Consider the following 19,994-nt stretch of genomic DNA (forward strand, 5'->3'; position numbering starts at 1 on the left):
CCAGGTACTAATGAAATCTACAGCATCGTAAGATAAATGTTCCTCTCCTCAGCTGTCAGTTGCTTAAAGCACAGTAACCCCTCCTGTTCACTGTAGTTGACAGCATTTGCACCCGGGAAAAGGAAGGAAATTAGTTTGCAAACAATTCTAATGAAAAAAAGTGGAAAAACTTACCTGTTTCCTTATTCTCAGCTATGTGTTGCTGTGTAAAATGAGGTGTATTCATATTAAAGGGAGCTATGAAATTTACCTGAGAACTGTTTTTTGTCTCATTTCCTTTCTTTTCTTCTAGGGTTAGATTTACAAAATCCATTTCAGCAATACTGGTATCACTGGTGCTTACTAGTGTAAGCTCTGGTTCTTCCATTATACCATGGCCAGATTCTGTCTCCTGTGCAGTAAAATTCAAAAGGAAACCATACCCTTAAAAGCGTAAAAATACGTTACAGAGGAAGAACAACAGTGGTCCGTGAAGACCACCGTGGTGCCTCCCCTACGTCCAACCCACTTTAAGAAATATTAAGACTTTGGGGATGGGCGAAATAATTCTCTGAAAATAGCTAATGCAAGGGTTATAAGCCCAAATGCTTATTATGGGGCTATGCAGATAGTACAAAGGCGGGTTGACTGGGGGCTGTGCAGAACCTGAGGGGGTAACCTATCGAAAGGGAGCAGTAGCTGGTGGGGTGCAGCCAAATGGGAGACCCTTGCTGCCAAACTACATTTTTAGAGGGAAGTATCTAATTACACTGAAGAATTTGCAAAACAAACACAAAACCACTCCAACACAAAAGCTGCAAAATAAAACATCTGTGGCCCAGATGTCACTCTTGCTCTCAATATAATTGATCGGTGGAAGGACAATACTAGAAGGCAAAAACCATATTCAGGTGACTCGAGTTGAAACCAAGCAGATTAATGCAGTACAAAGAAGCTGAAGCATAGGCCAAGCCATTAGAAAAGGGATGTGTCAATGGGGAGCAAGACCTTTTATTGGAGATTTCCAATGATAACAAGATTGACTATCTCAGAAATATTAGCAAGTATCTTGGTTGCCTCTGTTGAATTTTGTTTCAAAAGACTTCCCTGGAAATGAATCTTTTTACATACAACAGATTTCACTTACCCACATTGGAATTGAGCTCTGTAATGATCCAGAACTTAAAAAGAGCTCTGATTGTGCTAGTTGAGAAAGGTTTCTTAGGACTTTTGGAGTTTCTTCCTTAGTTGAATTCTCAAAATATTTTTCATTCTGAACAGAATATGGTGTCTGAACTGAAGTTCCCATCTCCACTGTTCTGACACAGGATTGAGAATCAATTTCCTCCACATGTGAATTTATGTTTAAAACCCCACGGGTTTCATTTTTGTCTCCATCGAGTCCTCTTTCTGATAGTTCTTCAAAACCCAGTCCTTCTTTTCTGCCTTCTGGTTGGGCTTTTACTGAGCACTCACTAGAGGTAGACCCACATGGAGTGCTATACTGTAGACTTAAGGGATGAAATACATTAGCCTCATCAGATGAACCGAAGACTGAACTCTGTAAATTTCCTACACAGAGGTGGAAATGAACACTTTTTTCCTTATTTTGTATTTTAGTCTGTTCAGAGTCCTGATTTTCCATGCCTTGGGAAGAATCTCTTATTTCAATGGTGAAAATACTTGGTAGATCAACATGCTGGCTCCCCTCCTGTGAAGAAAATTCTGGTAGAAGCTGTTGAAAAGATTGTTCAGATCCTGTAAGAAGTTAACCACAATGACATGTGAAACCTGGATACAGATACAATCTCTAATAGTCTGACTAAATTGCAAGTAATGAAGTCAGATTACTTCCTACAATTTGAGGAGTGAAAGCGGATATATGTATACATGAATAGAAAACTAAAAGGATGGTCACTGATTTTCAAATTCTCCCACAATGTATTTTCTCCTAGTCTAATAAAACATGGTTATGACACATGATGAAGACGAGAGAGAATCCTAAGACTCTCCTAAGAGAGACTTGATTTCAGTAACAGAACTCCGACTAAAATGTGTATGTGTATCTCATAAAAATATGTGTGTGTATATATACAATTTGTACAAGAAGTTTTAGAAGGATACTTAAAACTTAACTGTAAGGGTTGAGGTAAGGAAGCTGAGGAACAAGAGGCAGCACTTTGGCTTTTTATCAAGTTCAGAACTGTAAAAATGCAAACTAAGCATTATTACTTCTATATTGAAATGAATACACAGAGAAACAAGCTGTAACACTGGGAACGGGTCAGGACAAGAGTGGAGACATACCAAGAACTGCTAGGCACAATTTCCAAGGAAAGTGGATGTAAATCATGGAAAAGTATTTTCTAACTTAATCATACCCTCAGTATTTTCTGTAGTAAATATCTGAGCTGCAGCATGAGCCAAATGAGGGTCCGGCTGCTGGTTCGGGCTTATGTTAGATGAATTCAGGCTGGTTCTCAGTGCTGTAAAGGAAACCGTACTTTTGGATGCTACAACAGCATGGTGGCTTTCACATGAAGAATCTGAGTTCTGATGGAAAACAACAGGGAAAGGCTGACATACTGATTATTACCAATTGGATCAATAGTCATGTTCCTATGATACTACTATTACCACTTTCCTTTCACACTAATAATTTGCTTATTTAAACCCAATTCTTCCATTTCAGTCAATATGAAAGAGACTTTAAAAAATTTAGAAAACAAATTGCAAATTAACCAGATAGTTTAGAATACGACAAGATCACTTTCTTTTTCTTTTTTTTTAAAGATTTTATTTGTCAGAGAGACAGCACAAGCAGGGGGAGCGTCAGGCAGAGGGAGACGGGCTCCTGATGTGGGACTCAATCCCAGGACCCTGGGATCATTACCTGAGCTGAGGGCAGCTGCTTAACTGACTGAGCCACCCAGGTGTCTGACAAGATCATTTTCTAAAGGCAGGAACTATTATGTAGGACAGCCTGGGATGTCAGGGTATGGGAGAAGAAAGACCTAGTTTTGAATCTCAGCTGCTTTACTGTAATAGGAAGAGGCTTTAAATTTTGTAAAATTCGTAATAAAAAAAACAATAAAAATATTCTTGAGCCTTTTATGGATTATACTCATTAGCTGGAGATAAGGCTGACAGGACAAAATTCTAGTATAGCTGGTTTCCAATCTTGGTTCTACATTATAATCGCCTGGGGAGCTCAAAGTTTTTTGATAATCTAAGCACTCCTAGAGATTCTGACTTAATTGGTCTGGGTACAGCCTGGGCATTGGGATTTTTAAAAGCTTTCCACGTGATTCTAATGGGCAGCCAAGGAAAAGAACCACTGTTCTGTTCTAACAGAAGAAAAGATTAACTGGTTTTGGACATTCACAGCAATGAAGCATCTACATTAATATACCTGGTAAAAGTCTCTGCTGTCTTGAGAAATCCCAGAGTATGATGATGATATATCAAAATCTGGATGTGGTTCTAACGGCTTAAATAGCTGACGATGCAAATTTGGAAAAGTGTGTTCCAATTCTGGAAAGTCAAGGTCAACTGTTGCAATTTTGAGAAAAAAAGATAAAATTTAATTTTAGGTAACTGCAATTTAACAAAATTACTTCCATTTTTTTTTCATTGCCAGCAGATGCTTTCAAATTAAGTCCTATCATTACATCCCACATACAAAAAAATAAGGATACTGAATGACCAAAACCTTTGACAAAGTTTCCATTTTTACTAGCTCCAAAGTCTTATGAAGTTTAATTAGAAGAAGCCACTATGATCACTGCTTTGCTATAAGCTTTGTTATTCTCACTTATTTCATTTTGGCATCAATGATTTAAAAAAAGAAGAAAGAAGGAAAGTTCCTGTATAGGGTGTTAACTATGGGCCAGGCATTGTACTTCATGTGTACTATCTCATTTAATCTCCAACAGCCCCCTTTTTAACAGAAGAGGAAGGAGTAAGCAACATGCTCACTGTCTCACAGCTAATAAATGATCAAATTCGGGACTCAAGGTCTGATCTTATTCTCAATATTGGCAATACTGCCTCAGCTGTTACAGCTAACTTTGCAATGGTAAAGGAAGATCTGTTCATCTCTGCTACATGTTCTTCAGTCTAATTCATTCCAGATCCCCTCTCAGTAAATGCCCTGTTTTCCATGTATCGTGTCATAACTGCCACAGCAGGCCAAAGAGACATGAAGCTCAAACAATCATTCCTTAAAACAAAAAGGATGAAAGGTTATATAAAAGCACTGTTTGAAATAATTTTATCCTCAAGTCTGTTTTTTCAATCATCAAATTTGCTTCATTTATGTGCTTGTCTATCATCTGCCGCATATGTGTCTTACCAGGTGTAAACTTTTCCACCACAGGCAACAGAGGTTGATGAACTTCCTGAGAGTCCTGCCTTTGATAAAGAACTTGCGATGAAGGAAGTATAGAACTTAAAATACCTCCTTCCTCTTCTTTACCAGTGGTGGATTCTTGTTCCCTGGGGTCCACATGCTCTGAAAATGACCCTGAAAAAGAGTTCAATGAAAATACTGAATGGCTGGGCACTTCCTTAGAGACAAGTTTTGGTAGAGAGGCATAGCAATATACATTGATGAGGGATCAGAGCAATTAAGAAATCTGCTCAGATTCCCACTGGATAGGAAAATGTGAGCAGATAATTCTGAAAATGTTGTTGGAGAACCACAGAGCATCCCTGTGGCCTGCAGGCCTGTGACTTCCAGTAATGTTTAGAGTAACATACTGCCCATTATCCTCTCAGGCATGAACAGTTTACTTCTGAGATTTAAAGAAACAAGCCCTCTCAGCACATTGTGACAAGCTCTCAGTGTTTGCTCTCACCACTGTACTGACCTCAACTGATGCTGGTCTTTCAATTTATTTACAAACATTTTGACTTTATTACCTGGATCTGTAAGGCTCAGATCTGTGTTTTCGTAACTTAAAATGCTGCCAGTAGAAATAGTTACTGATGATAATGGCTCATGATAAATCTCTTCTGTTTCAGCCTAAAAATGAAGAGGAATGTTAGACTACAATGTAGGAAGTAACAGCTAGAAAAAAACCCAAATCAGCAACAGTTATCAATTCTGAGCTCAGATCAAGTGTAGAAACCTTCATAGTTGTAAAGGTCAGTAGTAAAACCTTTTCATCACTGCTCAGAACTCTAGTCTCACACACACACACACACACACATCCCCCCCATCTATCAAGTCTTAGTTATACACAGTCACACGATCACCTTTACACACACACACACACACCCCCTCCAGACATAAGCCCTTATCGTTCTAAGTTACTTTTGCTTCTCAGAACTAGAGAGATCATGCATCGGGTAGACTGGAAGGTCTTCTGATGCTCAGATTTGGCTATTTTCATCATTGATCCACCTCAGTAAGGGCAGATCTCAGAGAACACAGACTTCAATTATTTCACAACTTCTATAAACTAAAAGACAACATGAAACCAAACAGCTCTAACAATGGAGTACCTATTAAGACACTACTAACATTATCCGGCTTCACAGTTGGACTCAGATATGTATGTTCTTCCTCCACAGCACAGCTTAATACGGCATGATTCTCAGCCACAGCCTCCTTGACCTTGACTGAAATTGGGGGGGGGGGGAATTCAGATTATTATAAGTCAAATTCTTAGCACCAGAGGATATCATTTCTATTTTCCTACAGTTTTCTTTCATAGCTTGCTTTGTAGAATTGCCTTATCTTAGACCAAAAAGAAACAGAAACATTCATTTTATTATTCATTAACATTCCTAGTCAGCACAATATGCTTTTCCCTGGAAAACTATACTTGTTATTATTCTACAAAGAGGAAATTACCAGTATGATGGGAAATTTTTTTTTAAAGATTTTATTTATTTATTCATCAGAGAGAGACACAGCAAGAGAGGGAACACAAGCAGAGGGAGTGGGAGAGGAAGAAGCAGGCTTCCCCACTGAGCAGGGAGCCCGATGCGGGGCTCGATCCCAGGACCCTGGGATCATGACCTGAGCCGAAGGCAGACGCTTAACAACTGAGCCACCGAGGCACCCCAGGGAAATGCTTTTGTTATTAAGTGAAGCAAAAATATTCTATCATTAGTACAGTATGATCTCAAAGTTGAGAAAAATGCATATAAAAAAAAGACTATATAAAAATTATTTCGTCTCAAGAATTCAGGTATTCTGAGTTAATTTTTCTCTTCAAGAGCCAACATTTATGGGAAAGCTAATCAAAGTGTACAGTTATCTGTGGCTCTGAAACAGAATAAAATTAAAACTGTGCCACCAAATACATAAACTAAAAATGTGTGTCTCATTATCACCATGATTTCATTAAGAGACATCATACACATTAAAAGTTTGTTTCTTAAATGTTTTGGTAAGAAATGTTTTCTCAAAGACCCAGGACACACACATGTACCTGTATATTTATAAAATAATATCTATATTATGGATAATGAGGCAGAAACAAAGCTAATACTGAATATTATATATTAAGTACAATTTGTTTTTAATCATTTTTTTTACTGTCTTCTACTTCATTAAAAATGTATTATTTTGATCTAATTGATATAACCAATAAACTGTTACTTGGTTTCTTCTATACAAACTAAAATTTTCAATAAAGAAACTAAGATATGGTGAAATTGTACAGTAAGTTCTTATTTTTTCCTAGGCAGCTCATTTCAAAAGCTAGTTGGGGAGATAAGTTAATCTGGGGTTTATCCATTCATAATCCTAACTATACTGTTATATCTAATATACCAAGAAGATTCCCCCAGGGGGAAGATTTGAGTAGAGTAAGAGGTAAGAAAATAAAAATAAGAAGGGAACAAGGTCTTCTCTTTTGGAGAAATGTTGCAGAATTCAGTGGACAGATCCCTGAATGAGCTGGAAGAGAAACAAGTATCAGTGGTTTGGATAGGACTCACTGATACAAGGGGCCCATTATGAGATTACTGAAAAGGGGAAGTAGCATCATGAAAGCAATGCCCTGCACAGAGTCATCTTCCCATGATACACAAGAATTTCCCGCTTTCCTTCCGAAGCAAAGCACCATTTCCCGCCTTCCTAAAAAAGCAAAGGGTACAGAGCTTGAAGTTAGTGATACCAGCCTAAGAAATCACACTGAGGTGATGAGGACCTGAATAAAGAGGAAGGGAGGGAACAAAGAAGAAGTAACAAAGCTGGCACTCTCTTTTCTAAGACAGAAACAATGGATGATTATGAGAAAGAAAAAGCAGCCCCGAGCTGACCTGGCCCAATCAGCGAGGCCTTAGTGTTCTCCTGTTAAACATGAACAATTTCACAGAATACCAGTAACAGGAAAGGCTACCCTGTGACGATGATGGATCAAGACAAAAACCAGGCCATCGGTACTCATGTCTAAACACAGACAAAACCAGGAGTATTATCCAAACCACAAAAATGACCAAGCATCTCCTTATCTGGCCTGAATTAAGTCAGACAAAAAGTGTGATTTGATGTATTTTTAATGTCAAATATAATGAACAATTTTTAAAAATATTATTAGAGAGAGAGAATTAATCCCAAGCACGCTCTGTGCTGAGCATGGAGCCTGACACAGGGCTTGATCCCACGACCTGAGATCATGACCTGAGCCGAAACCAAGAGTCAGATGTTTAACCGACTGAGCCATCCAAGTGTTCTGAGAATGATTTATAGTAAAAGCTATACGTGCTCATTATGATTTCAGAAAGCACCAAAAGTTATAAAGAAGGTAAATTCCTCCTTTTCCTACCACTCATAAGCAACCACTTACTGCACTTTGGTGTTTTTCTTTGTTGCTTTTTTTTATATGAGTAACTGCTTCTTTACTAGTTATAGCTTTCGTAAGCCTCACTCCATTATTCCCACCCTCCTGGATAATTCCTAAATGGAACTGCCCCTGCTTCCTGATAACATCCAATACTCATAAGTAGTGCCCCATTTCCTTGAAGCCTCTCCCAAATCACCTAATACAAGCCCAGATCTCACAGTAAGTCCTTTCTAATACCTGTACTGAGACACTGCTCCCAGTTCCCTGTTGTGAGCATTCTACCTCACTGCAACAAGTCACAACACTCAGGTCTGTTCAACTATAGGTAAGTTCCTGGTTCTCTTTGGCTGGAGGACACCAACAGTAGACTAAAAAGGAAGTACAGGTATCCACTGGCTAAATCTAAAAGAATGGTAACAGTTTTATTTTAAACTCTTGGCTCTCCCTCATCTCTCATTCTATTAAACTATAGTGACAGCAAAAATAAAAGGAAATCTGGTTAGAAAAGGTAACTGCTTAAAAGATACTTTGGAACTAATGCAGCAGTATGAATCAGAACTATGCTTTGTAGGGTAAGCAGTATTACAGACATGAAACAGTTATATATGCGCAGAAATTCAAAAGGGGAAAAAAAATTAATACTGGTTGTGTTTGGGAGGCAGGATTAAGTGATTTAAAGTTTTTTCCTGGTAACTCTCTTTTCCAAATATTTTAAAGTAAACATAAAGCATGTCATTTAGAATGCTACAGAATATTTTAAAGATAATATTTAATAGTATTAAATTAAATATGGACTGCTACAAATAGGCTTAAGTATAAAATTTGTGGAGGTTGCCAACGGTGAAAACCTCATATCATACCCTCATATACTTCCTATTAGCATTTATTTAGTAAAATAATTTAAAAGCAAAATTACTATTCTCTAAATAAACTTCACTCCCTCATTCAGCTTTCTGTGTAAAATAATATGTGATTTTTGTAAAAAAGAAAAAAAAAACTATAATATATGAACATATAAAATAGAAAGTGAAACCCAGCCTCCAACAAAGGTAAACCTGTACTGACACTTTGGTGATTATCATTCCAGATAATTTTCAATGCATAAAGATAGGTTTTACTCCCTTCATTTAACAAGTACATAGAACCACATGGTCCAGATGCACCATAATGATTCTATTACCAACAGTCACTAAATCTATTCACCATTTCTCACTACAAATTACACTACAGTAAATAAATATCTTTTGACCACATACCCTTGTGCACAGCAATTCCACTGCCTATTTCTCTCTCTCACCTGCTTCCTTGGAGTCATCACCGCAGACGTTCTCCTGGGCAATGGGGTAAAGACAACCAAATGCATCACAGTTCAGTGGGCTCCCAAAGAAACTTTGTTCTCGGCTTACTGAGACCCTTAGAGGGTCCCTGTCTTGATAAAAATCTGGTTTACCTGGGAGGAAGAAAAGATGGACTCATTAGATTTTCACTTACGCTTCTAGTGTTAGTAGTTAAAATGAAAGTGGCAATTTAGATTGCAGGTAAAAATCTATGTAGAAAGAAAATAATAACCGCTTATCTTTCACACAGGCCTTTAAATTATTTCACTTCGATTTTACTAACTTTTTAATGATAGTCCCACTTCCAATACCAGATAATACTTCAGTATTGACTAATCACAGAAAAAAATGCCTGGAGAATTTACTAACCATGAATGGTATTATAAGATATAGTCTGTGTTCATAAAATAAAGTCAAAAATAGTCACAGCTAATCTGTGGTATAAGAAATCAAGGTAGAGGTTTAACCTGGAGAGAATGGACAGACTGGAACTGGGAGGACACAGGGGAGGGTTTGTGGAGTTCTCTAAGGTTCTAGTTTTTGACCCGAGTGGTGGCTACATAGGGGTGGTTATTCCAGCAGTAATCACTGAAATAAGTACTTGCGATTTGTGCACTTCTCTGAATGTTATACTTTGATACAAAAATAACAAGTAAGGAAACAGAGGAGGGGGAGATACCCCAAAGCAGAAGCTAATCTACCCTGCACAACCCTAGCAAAACGTGGCAATTCAAGGCACCAGGTATTACATAAGGAAAGTGTGCACCAGGGAACGAAAGACAGGGAGATTGTTTAGAAATATGTACTCGGAACAGATCCATCCCATCTCCTAAGATCCCTGTCCCTCAACATCATCCCCACAGAAGACTAAAGGTTTATTCTCTGGAGAAACTGAATCCAGTACACTCTGAAAACAGGGGGCTCAGCACCAAAAGGAAGCAACGGTGGAAAGAAGTGAGGATGCCATGAGGTAATCAGGGGTATTCAAGTCTGCACCTCAATGCAGATCCCCCCAGGTCTGGCTCCGTAACAGCAACAGCCAGACTTGTATCAAGCTCGGAGGATCTTTTCTTAAAGAAACTAAACTGTGAACTGCCTCAAGGAAAAGAACTCCAGATATTAAATTGAGGGTACCCAATGAGAAACCTCCTTTTCAAATGAAGTTCAGCAGGAAGCAAGGTCCCTGCTTACAAAATTTCTACTTAGCCTTTAGCATCCCACTCAAATATGCAAGATGTTAGAGAAAAGCCTCTAAAAAATGAGAAACAACAAAAAAGGAACAAAAGAATTCAGACAAACGGAGAAAATACAGGAACCCAAACAAAACATTATATATATTCAAATCAGGTAATACGTTGCACCCGTGAGAAAACAGAAAGATGCTATGAAAAAGGAAGAAAAACAAAACAAAACCAGGAAAAGAGCAAACTTTTAGAAACTGCAATTTGACAGTCAAAATGAAAATTCCTAAGTTAGAAAAAAAAAAATTGAGGAAATTCTTCCAGAAAGAAAAACCGAAAGCAGAAGAGATGAGCTAGAGAAGAAAACTGGGGGGTCAATATAGGTCAGTATCTCTCAACACGACTGAGGAGCCTGTAGCTATTATCTGTCCTTCTACATGCCTCCTTCCCCTCCTATTGCCATGAAATATGAGCTACAGATACGCTGTGTAACTTTTTATGTACACCTGTGCTTTGGTACATGAACAGAGTAAGACTTTTCACCTCCCCAAGAACCAATTCTCACCTTCTTTGGAAGCAATAGCACCCTTATTAAGAACGCATGACAGAGCTCCCCAACTTTCAAGTGGAAGGTGAGTTTCACAGAGAAACTGGTGTGATCTCACCTTCTATTAGAGGTATGTGAAAGAAGTATTAGTGTGAGAAGACAGATATTTAACAGAAACTTTAAGCAAATAAAAAAAGGAGACAATTTACTATACAAGAAAGTTGTACAAAAAAAGGAAACAGAGTTCCACTGTCTTAGCAGTGAAAAACATTTATACATTAGCATGATGGCAATTTAGCTTAATATTTCCTAAAATTCATTGCCAACTCTTGTGGTAAATATAAGAAGAAACACATAAAAGACTTGAAAAGTGGCTGCTCTGGTAAGGTTAAGGGGTGAAGGGTGGGTAGGGGCAGGAAAAAAAATGCTGTTTCATGTTATAACCTTCTAGTGCTATTTGCCTTTTAAAACCATTTGCCTGTAATATTTTGACTAAAAGTACTACCCAAAGAAGTGTGATAAAGGCTAGGATAAGAGCTCCAAAGGTCCAGGAGAATAGGTCAGGCCCAGTTAACCAGAGAAGGGGCCCTTAATCAGCCCCACCCAGAGGAGCAAGATCATGAAGGGCCTGGCAGGTGAAGCTGGAGACTGAGACTCAATTTAGACCTATTCCTTGAATCGAACAGAAGCCCAGTGAAGAGTTTCAAACAGGGAGATGCAGAGAGAGCTTGCTCGGAATGTACCACGGGAAAATGAGAGTACAGCGAGGCTGGAAACAGGAAGCCATGGGGAGCTGTAGTAGCTCCCCATGAGAGAGAACTGACAGCCTGCATTCCTGAGTGGGAGGGAGAACAAGCGGACAGATGCCCAAGCTGAACAAGGAGAACTTGAGAACTGGTGATTTTTATTGGGTGTCAGAGAGATGAAGACAAGGGCAGCGTTAAGATTTACATCTAAGTACTTGCCCTGAAAAGAGAAGGCTCAAGGATAAGGAGGTGGTGGTGAAGGGTGAGCTATATGATAGTTTCCCTTTGAGACAAGGTGACATTTAAAAGCAATCACAAACATAACTCATCAAATCATAGGAATAAAAAAAAAATCATGGGAATCAATGGTGAGAATTTCCCAGGGTGCATTCTGAATTAGGGAAAGCACTAATTCCCAAATAGCTGTGGTTTGCCAAAGTTACAACTTCCATAAGATACAATAAGGAAGTAGAAAGGGGACTGATTCTTATGAGTTACTCTGAATCTCTACCTTCCCTAATTCTTTCAGTCAGAAACAAAGGTACAATATTTTGTGGCTTAAGACAAAAGTAGCTGTTAATATTGCACTTCTACGTACTCTTCTAGTGACAAAGCCAATTTTCCCCCTTAAAAAAGGATGTGCTTTGATAAATTTGATCAATTACTTGAGTCTGAATTCTAAAAATAATTATGAAATTCAAATAGGGCTATTTACTGAAGATCACAGGGAGGACTTTTCCTAGATAACTGCATCTAGGAAGAAGTACAGAGAAGAAATACAGTTGTAACTATCTTTAAATCCATGATTTTAAGCATACTAATTATCCTATAAAAACTACAAGAAAACAGCAGTGAAGCTATTGAAGTAGAAAAGCAGCAAAGAAGAAAAGAAAACACAGAGTTACTCCTAAAGAAACAGGTTTAGAAAGAAGGCAGATATGAAAGGAAGCAGAGGGAAGCAAGTGTCAGAAGCAGAGGATACTGAAGAATTTCTGTCTACAGTAAACAGATTTTCACCATTTATGAGAAGAAACTAGTTACTTAATGCCATATTTAAGTCCAAATTTTAAATACTCTTTATGTAAACCATTTTTTTCTTTCATGAATACTCACAGCCTGTTTCTTCAAGACAAAAATTTAGCATCGTGAAAAAAATGTAGAAAACTGACAAACTATTAAAAAATCGTATTTTATCAAACCATTTATTTACCTAGTATAGACGTTCTGCCACTTGCTGGTGACTCTACCTCTGGTATAGCACTGAGTTCATGTTGGTTCAAGTCCAATCCACATTTCACTTTTGCTACAGGTGGCTTTGAGGATCTCCTGCCTAGTTCTTTGTCCAGATGCTCACCTATCAAGTCAGTGACAAATTTAGGCATAGTACAAATGTTAGCATACTACAAGCTTTTCTTCAGCCACCAGGTTGCTGAAGGTGAAAGTAAAGAATAATCAGGATAGTTACAATAAAAAAATGGAGTTATCTTACCACTTTGCTTGATACCACTCTCTTCTGAAGGCAGCTGATTGTCACCACAGTTGCTCCTACTCTCAAGACTAATGCCTTCCTGATCATCTCCTGCTAGGTCTTGGAGATGAGGAAGCCACTCTCTGAGCTTCTGAGTTTCTACATCACCTTCAGCTGTGGGCTTACTTATCTGAAAAAGTGGACAATTGAGGGTGGGGATGACACAAGATGAGGGATCATGTGAAGAATTCACCAGATGTGTATCATCCTTCTTAAATTAGAACCTCAACCAAATATTTCCATCAATTACACTACCACAATTTTAGAGATTTAAAAAAATGTGAAATGCTTCTAATACAGAAAAGGTGATACTTCCATTGAAAAGTATGGCCTTTCACAGGGCTTGGGCTTAAAAACTTAGCCTCTACTGTGTCTTTTAGTAAGACATTATACTTGAGTATTCTTCCCTGCTTTTCTTTCCCCATTACTTTTCCTTAAAATGACCAGGAAATCTCTACAACTCAAGCTCTCATGAACTCAACTCAGGCTTCATCAAAGGATTTATAGAATTCTATTTAGACTAAATCATAGATTCAGGAAGTGGCCTATTAAAATGAAATGGATAGATTCACATCCAGGAGAATATACTGATCTCCCCTACAGAGAAACCATGAATGTCAATGTGACCATGCCAGAGTCTTCTCACCAATTCAATAACAAACAGCATGTCTAACTGCCCATCAGCCTAAAATCATGCCAGTTTTTGAACAGGTGGTGATACTGTCACTTAAGGAAAAAGGTGGTACTAATTTTGATTCAAATACAAATGTCAACAAAGTGCTATACAGAAAGCACAAGACTTGCTATTTGCATAAAAGAAATTCTAATTATTTTGCAATTTAATCTTTTTTAAAAAAAAGACTTTATTTTTGCGAGCGAGCGCGCACGCATGTGCTCACGAGTTGGGGGGAGGGGCAGAGGGAGAAGCAGACCCCCCCCACCCCTGCTGAGCAGGGAGCCCAACACGGGACTGGATCCCAGAACCCCGGGATCATGACCTGAGCCAAAGGCAGATGCTTAACCGACTGAGCCACCCAAGTGCCCTTGCAATTTAATCTTATGGTAAGCTCAAAGCCCTTTATAAAAAAACTTCAAATGACAATCTGCATTTTTAATGGTGTTTGCATTTGGCTATGTCAAACTAAGGCTGAAATCAGTTGGGCTTCAAACGACTATTAACCTCATAAATACCATGCAAGGTAGAGTCAATTTTTATGTTTTAATTTCAGTGTTTAAGGTAGAAAATTAAAGCAGTTAAGGTCAAACCATTTATTCTCAAATAACTGAGAATTTACTTAGGCCTGAGATTAAAAAAAATATCTAGCTTGTCTGAGTCGGGTTACCTCTATTTATTTAATTTCTAGGTATTCAAGTTTAATACATACCTGATTATATTTAAAGAAATCCTTCAAAGTCTCTTGATGTTTCTGTATCTGCTGCTGCAATGTTGTTTGTCTCTGTACAAGCAATTCTTCTTGGGCTTTTTGGCTATATTGCAGAACTTTCTTTTGTAGATCCAGCTGCTTCTGAAGTCCTATGTTATCTTGCTGAGTTAAGACAGGTTGTGAAAAACACACAAGTCTATCTTGAAATCTGGGGGTCATGGAATTGCTTGAGGGAGCTGCATGTTCATTCTTAGATGAATACAATTCACCATGGTTTTTAGATTTAACTTCAGCAAAAGGCAGTGGAATAAATGAATGCTCTCTTTCTGTGGGTAAAAACAAAAAGGGAATAGCATGCTCGGCAGATTCACTTTCAGTCAATTTTGTCTGTTTGTTTAACAGCAGTTCTTCCCGGTCCTCCTCATTAGAATGCACCATTTCCCTCTGTAAGTCCAACTGTGCTGTCAAAATATCTTGCAGAGGCAGAACAGGTGGTGATGAACTCGAAAGTCTATCCTGGGATGTTGGGATCTCAGGATGACTTGAGGGAACAGTACTGTTACTTCTGGTTGCAAGAGGCTTTTGGATTCTTTCAGAGTCAGCAACAGGCGGTGCTATCTGGGATAATGATGAAGAGCTAATCTGCTCAGATGATACCCTTTTCTCCAATTTACTTAGTCTTTGCAAAAGTACTTCTTCTTGGACTTCCTGTCTAGATCGAATGGCTTTCCTTTGTATTTCTAACTGCTCTTTAAGTACTTCCAAATCACCCTGGGGAAGCTGGACAAAATGCTCAGAAGATAACTTTTCCTCAAATTTATACTGTCTGGGCAAAACCAATTCTTTCTGGGTTTTCTTGCCACACAGAAGAGAATTTCTTTGTGCATGCAAGTGTTCCTGTTGAAGTGCAATCAAGTGATCTTGTTGAGGTAAAACAGGCTGTGATAAACCTAAAAGCCCATCAGGCAATCCTGGTACCTCAGAATGTCTTGAGGAACCTGTATTATCACTCTTAGTTGAACATGGTTCTTGGATTCTTCCAGATTCGCTAAGGGGTAATGAAGCAAATGAATGCTGTACAACTGGGGGTAGGAAGGAAGAGGAGCCAACCTGCTCAGGAGATATTCCTTGCTTCCACTCACCCTGTTTGTGCAAAAGTAATTCTTCCTGAGCTTCCTGTCTAGATTGAACGATAGCTTCTCTCTGGGTAGCTAACCTTTCTCCAAGTGCCTTCAAATTATCTTGCTGAGGCCGAATAAGTTGTGATATCCTCAAAAGCCTATCCTGCAATTGTGGGATCTGAAGATGGCTTGAAAAATTTTTACTATCACTCTCTATTGAAGGAGGCTCCTGGGTTGTACCAGATTCAGCAGAAGGTAATGAAGTAAATGAAGGCTGTCCTACCTGGGGTCCGAATGAGGAGTCAGTTTGTTCTGAAGATACATTTCCTTGGGTTTTCTGGCTAAAATGAAGGTCCACCTTCTCTGTGTCCAGCCATTCTTGGTGTTCCTCCAAGCTAAGTTGTGAAAATCCCAGTCTTCCCTGAAATCTCGGGATCTTAGACTGGCTTAAGGGAACTGTACTGTCACTCTTGATTGGCATAAATTCCCGGAATCTTTCAGACTCAGCTACCTGGGACAGGGATAAAGAGGTACGAGTCTGTTCAGAAGAAACTGTTTTTTCTACTTCATGTGGTTTGTGTACAAATTCCCGAGTTTCTCGTTCAGCACCAAGCATTACCCTGTGTGTGTGAGACTGTTCTTGAAGTGCTGTCAAATTTTCTTGCCCTGGAAGGTTATGCTGTGGGAAACCACGAGGCTCATCCTGAAATGCTGGGATTACCGGACGACTGGAGGGCAGAACACTCTCCTTTTCAGATAAATAAAAGTTCTGAATTCTTCTTGGCTCAGTTTGAGCAGAAGTTTGTGAAGTAACTAAACACGGAGAAACCGCTGGTGGAAGTGAAGAACTCATTTGCCCAGACTTACTGTCTCCCAAATCCCTCTGTCTATGCAAAAGCAATTCTGCCTGGACTTCCCGCCCGGCCTGAAGAGCATCCCTCTGTGTAGTCACCTGTTCTCGGGGCAACTGCAAACTACCATGCAGAGGTAGGAACTGCTGTAGGAAACTCAAAGACCCAACCTGAGATTTTTGGTTTTCAGACTGGCCTGAGAGAAGTCCCTTCGCACTCTCAGATGAATACTGCTCCTGGATCTTCCCAGAATGAGTGCCAGCAGAAGGTAGTGAAGTCAATGTATGGTGAGCTATGTGAGAAGAGAGAGAAGGGGGTGCAGTCTGTTCAGACCATATTCTTCCATTCAATTCATTCTGTTTATGTACACATGATACTTCCTGGGCTTCTCGCCTCGCCTGAAGGCTGTCCCTCTGAATATTTAACTGTTCTTGGAGAAATTTAAAATTATCTTGCTGTGGTAAGACAGGCTGTGAAAAACTCAAAAGCCTATCCGGAAGTTGTGGGAGCCCAAGATGGCCTGAGGGAACTGCAGTATCATCCCTGGCTGGAGAAGATTCCTGGATTCTCCCCGATTCAGCTCTGGCAGAAGGCAGTGTGGCAAATGAATCCAGAGATACTAATGGAAGGGAGACAGAGAGGCCAGTCTGTCCTTCCAATTCTTTCTGTTTGTACAAAAGCAATCGTTCCTGAGCTTCCTGTCTTGACCGAAGAACTTCCTTCTGTAGGTCTAACTGTTGTTGGAGAGCCTTCAAATTACCCAGCTGGGCTGTGATATTCTCTGAGGTTGGCAAAGACTTATCCTGCATTTGGCTGATTACAGAATGACTTACAGAAACTGTACTTTTGCTCATGGCTGAAAAGGATTCCTGGATTTTTCCAGATCCAACTGCAGCAGGCAGAGAACTAAAAGCATGCTCAGCTGCCAGTGGTTGGAATGAAGAACGTTCAGTTAGGATGGAGGGTATACTTTCCTTGTTTTCTGAGAACCTTTGCTGGGGATCTAAAGTTTGAAAAGTTGTTGCCCTAGATATTTCAGCTATTTCTTTAGGATCCTGTATTATTAGCAGCCTGTCATGTGACAAAGGCTTTGAAAGTGTATGAGAATCTTTATGAACCAATTTATAGTCTCTCTGTTGTACTTCACTCTGTGAGAATTGCTTAGGCTGTTCCTGTGATTCCAAAGACTGCCTGGCTAAAACATCTGAAGTGATTAATTTGTCTGTTTCTACCTGTCTTTGTGGAAAGAGACTTTGTCTTGGAACCTGAAAATAATCTTGTTCTAATTTGGAGATCTGTATGGATGGTATAGGTTGATATTTGTTAGGACTCAACTTGGGTCTCTGACCTTGATCCCAATGCTCTGATATAACAGTGGGTCTTTGAGAATTCTGTGGCAGTACTGATGTAACAGAATCAGGTATCAATGAAGTGGCTAACCCGGATGAGTACTTTCCTTTTAACATAGTCTGATACTCGAGTAATCGTTTCCTGGCTGTTTCAACAGACTGTCTGTGAAACCTAAAACAAGCACAAAAAACCAAAGATTATTCTTTCTTGATGAAAAAAATGCCCTATATTCTCAAGTGTCTACACATTAAATTTAACAAATAGCAATTTAGGTTTGGCCATTATCATGATGGAAAAAGAACAACATTCATATTGCTCTTAGGGAAACATATATACTGTAGTTCTAAGGGAATCCTGATTAGATCTTCATATAAAACAAATAATAAATCCTGAAGAGGTAGCCACACAGTACATCACATATAAATTGTACCCTAGCTCATACCTGTTCTGCTGTAAAAGCTGATGTTGATAGTTACGAATCATCTGCCTATGATTATCTTCATCAGAAGTTACAGTGCATGGTGTTGGAGCAGTGCCAACCTAATAAACGACAAAGCTACTAATTAAAAGGCAAATCCAGAAACAAGTTCCTGTTTAAAATAAAAACAAGTATTGTATATAAACTGAAGTTCCACAATTGTAAACTTTCATACAGCTTTATTTTTCATAAAAAAGACTGGCACTTCCATTATTAAGAAATGAAGTAATCCACCATTCTCCTTTAGTGCCAAGTCCAAGAGCTCAACACACACATTATTTATAAATCAAGGTCACATATACTGGTACCCTTTAGAAACTGAAAGATGAAAGCCATTAGGTTTGTATAAGCTCATATATACATGTATCTATATCTACCTATATATGCACACACATACAGTGTTAAAAGAAAAAAAATCACCAAATAAAAATTAGAAATGCATTTTACTTTCCTGAATGCTACGACTGCTCATGTTTTCTTATCCCCAACAATCTATGTAGGGATGAGATTTCCTGCAACCTACCCCAGTCTGCTGAGTTCTTTTCCTTTTTTCTTCTTCCAGCTGAGCCTTGAAGCAATCAGTTTCTAATCGTAACTTCTGTTGTTCAATTTGTTCAAGTAATTCCAACTGCTTTTGCTTCTGCTCTTCTATTTCCATTATCTAAGTAACAAAAATACTATCTATTAACAACAAACTCAGACAAAAGAAAAGTTTATATGAATTACATTGACAAGAAACCGATCTCATCACCAAGAATACCAGTTACCCGAGAAGAAAGTGGTAATGTTTTATCTGTTACTGCTCCTGCCAGAGGGAGGAAGAGGGTGCGATGGGAAAGGGGTAAGGAGAAAAAGGGAAGGAAAAAATAAACACATTAACTGTCCCTATGTCCTGTGGGAGCATGGTGAAACCTTGCTCACCACTCAAGACCCACCTCCAGAGAAGCAGCAAATGATGCTCAGCCAAATTCTGTGTTCACATCTTTAAATTTACAGTGTTCTCAGAAAGAAAAATGACCGAAGAAATTAAATATCAAGGCCTCACAAATAATTTGACTTCTTAGGCATACCCATAAAGGAGTGCAGTTATCTAGAGGCCAAATAATACATGAGCAACATTCTGTGTCTTCTGTCAGGTGTGAAACAGACGGGAAGACAATGGCAGAGGGCTGACACATAAACTCTAGTATTACACCAACACACACACACACGCACACGAACACCCAGAGATCCAAGTACTTAGAACATGTCAGAGGAGCTCCACACTTCGTAAGGACAGGGACTAGTCTGACTGGTTGTGTGCTAAATCCAGTACCTACTACAGTCCATAGAACACACATATTAAATAAATAGACATATTTTTAAACTTTTTCTAAAGCTTTGAGAAATACTTCACATACCGTAAAATTCACCCATTCAAAGTATTCACTTCAGCCTTTTTATATATTCACAGGGTTGTGCAAACATTACCACAAACTAATTTTAGGACTTTTTCAGTACCCCAAGAAGAAACCCCATACACACTAGCAGGCATTCCTCTTTCCTGCTTTCCCCTCATCCTTCCACCAGACTCAACCTTACCAATTATTAATCTACTTGCTGTCTCTAAGTATTTGCCTATTCTGGATATTAAAATAAATAAAATTATACAATATGTGCTCTTATGTGACCGCCTTCTTTCAGTTAGCA

The 19,994-nt window shown here is 38.8% G+C and overlaps 1 protein-coding gene and 2 non-coding genes across 15 annotated transcripts in view; all 3 read right to left on the reverse strand.

Annotated features, from left to right (window-relative positions):
• CEP295 (centrosomal protein 295) overlaps positions 1 to 19,994 on the reverse strand; it is a 52,851-nt gene that overhangs the window by 1,925 nt on the left and 30,932 nt on the right. For 7 of the 13 annotated variants that reach the window (XR_003517471.2, XM_027579814.2, XM_027579810.2 and 4 more), the window contains 13 exons: positions 18,829 to 18,966; positions 18,270 to 18,367; positions 14,506 to 17,998; positions 13,082 to 13,250; positions 12,803 to 12,946; positions 9,079 to 9,231; positions 5,507 to 5,604; positions 4,903 to 5,005; positions 4,334 to 4,504; positions 3,392 to 3,531; positions 2,361 to 2,556; positions 1,127 to 1,737; positions 251 to 391 (listed from right to left, as the gene is read on the reverse strand). Coding sequence is in view for 11 of the 13 variants with exons in the window: in XM_027579814.2 (XP_027435615.2) it covers positions 251 to 391; positions 1,127 to 1,737; positions 2,361 to 2,556; positions 3,392 to 3,531; positions 4,334 to 4,504; positions 4,903 to 5,005; positions 5,507 to 5,604; positions 9,079 to 9,231; positions 12,803 to 12,946; positions 13,082 to 13,250; positions 14,506 to 17,998; positions 18,270 to 18,367; positions 18,829 to 18,966 (5,655 nt within the window). In the remaining 2 variants the exon portion in view is untranslated. Of the gene's footprint in view, positions 1 to 250; positions 392 to 1,126; positions 1,738 to 1,953; positions 2,183 to 2,360; positions 2,557 to 3,391; positions 3,532 to 4,333; positions 4,505 to 4,902; positions 5,006 to 5,506; positions 5,605 to 9,078; positions 9,232 to 12,802; positions 12,947 to 13,081; positions 13,251 to 14,505; positions 17,999 to 18,269; positions 18,368 to 18,828; positions 18,967 to 19,994 lie in introns of those variants that run through there. The other 6 variants (XM_027579812.2, XM_027579811.2, XM_027579819.2 and 3 more) reach the window with 5 other exon arrangements.
• Positions 5,088 to 5,157, reverse strand: LOC113915624. The gene has a single exon (XR_003517769.1). It is a non-coding gene; the product is annotated as a small nucleolar RNA U2-30 (small nucleolar RNA).
• On the reverse strand, positions 5,304 to 5,383 carry LOC113915626. Its single transcript, XR_003517770.1, has one exon. It is a non-coding gene; the product is annotated as a small nucleolar RNA U2-19 (small nucleolar RNA).

Source organism: Zalophus californianus, chromosome 11 (assembly GCF_009762305.2).
Source record: "Zalophus californianus isolate mZalCal1 chromosome 11, mZalCal1.pri.v2, whole genome shotgun sequence".
In the NCBI taxonomy this organism is placed as follows: domain Eukaryota; kingdom Metazoa; phylum Chordata; class Mammalia; order Carnivora; family Otariidae; genus Zalophus; species Zalophus californianus.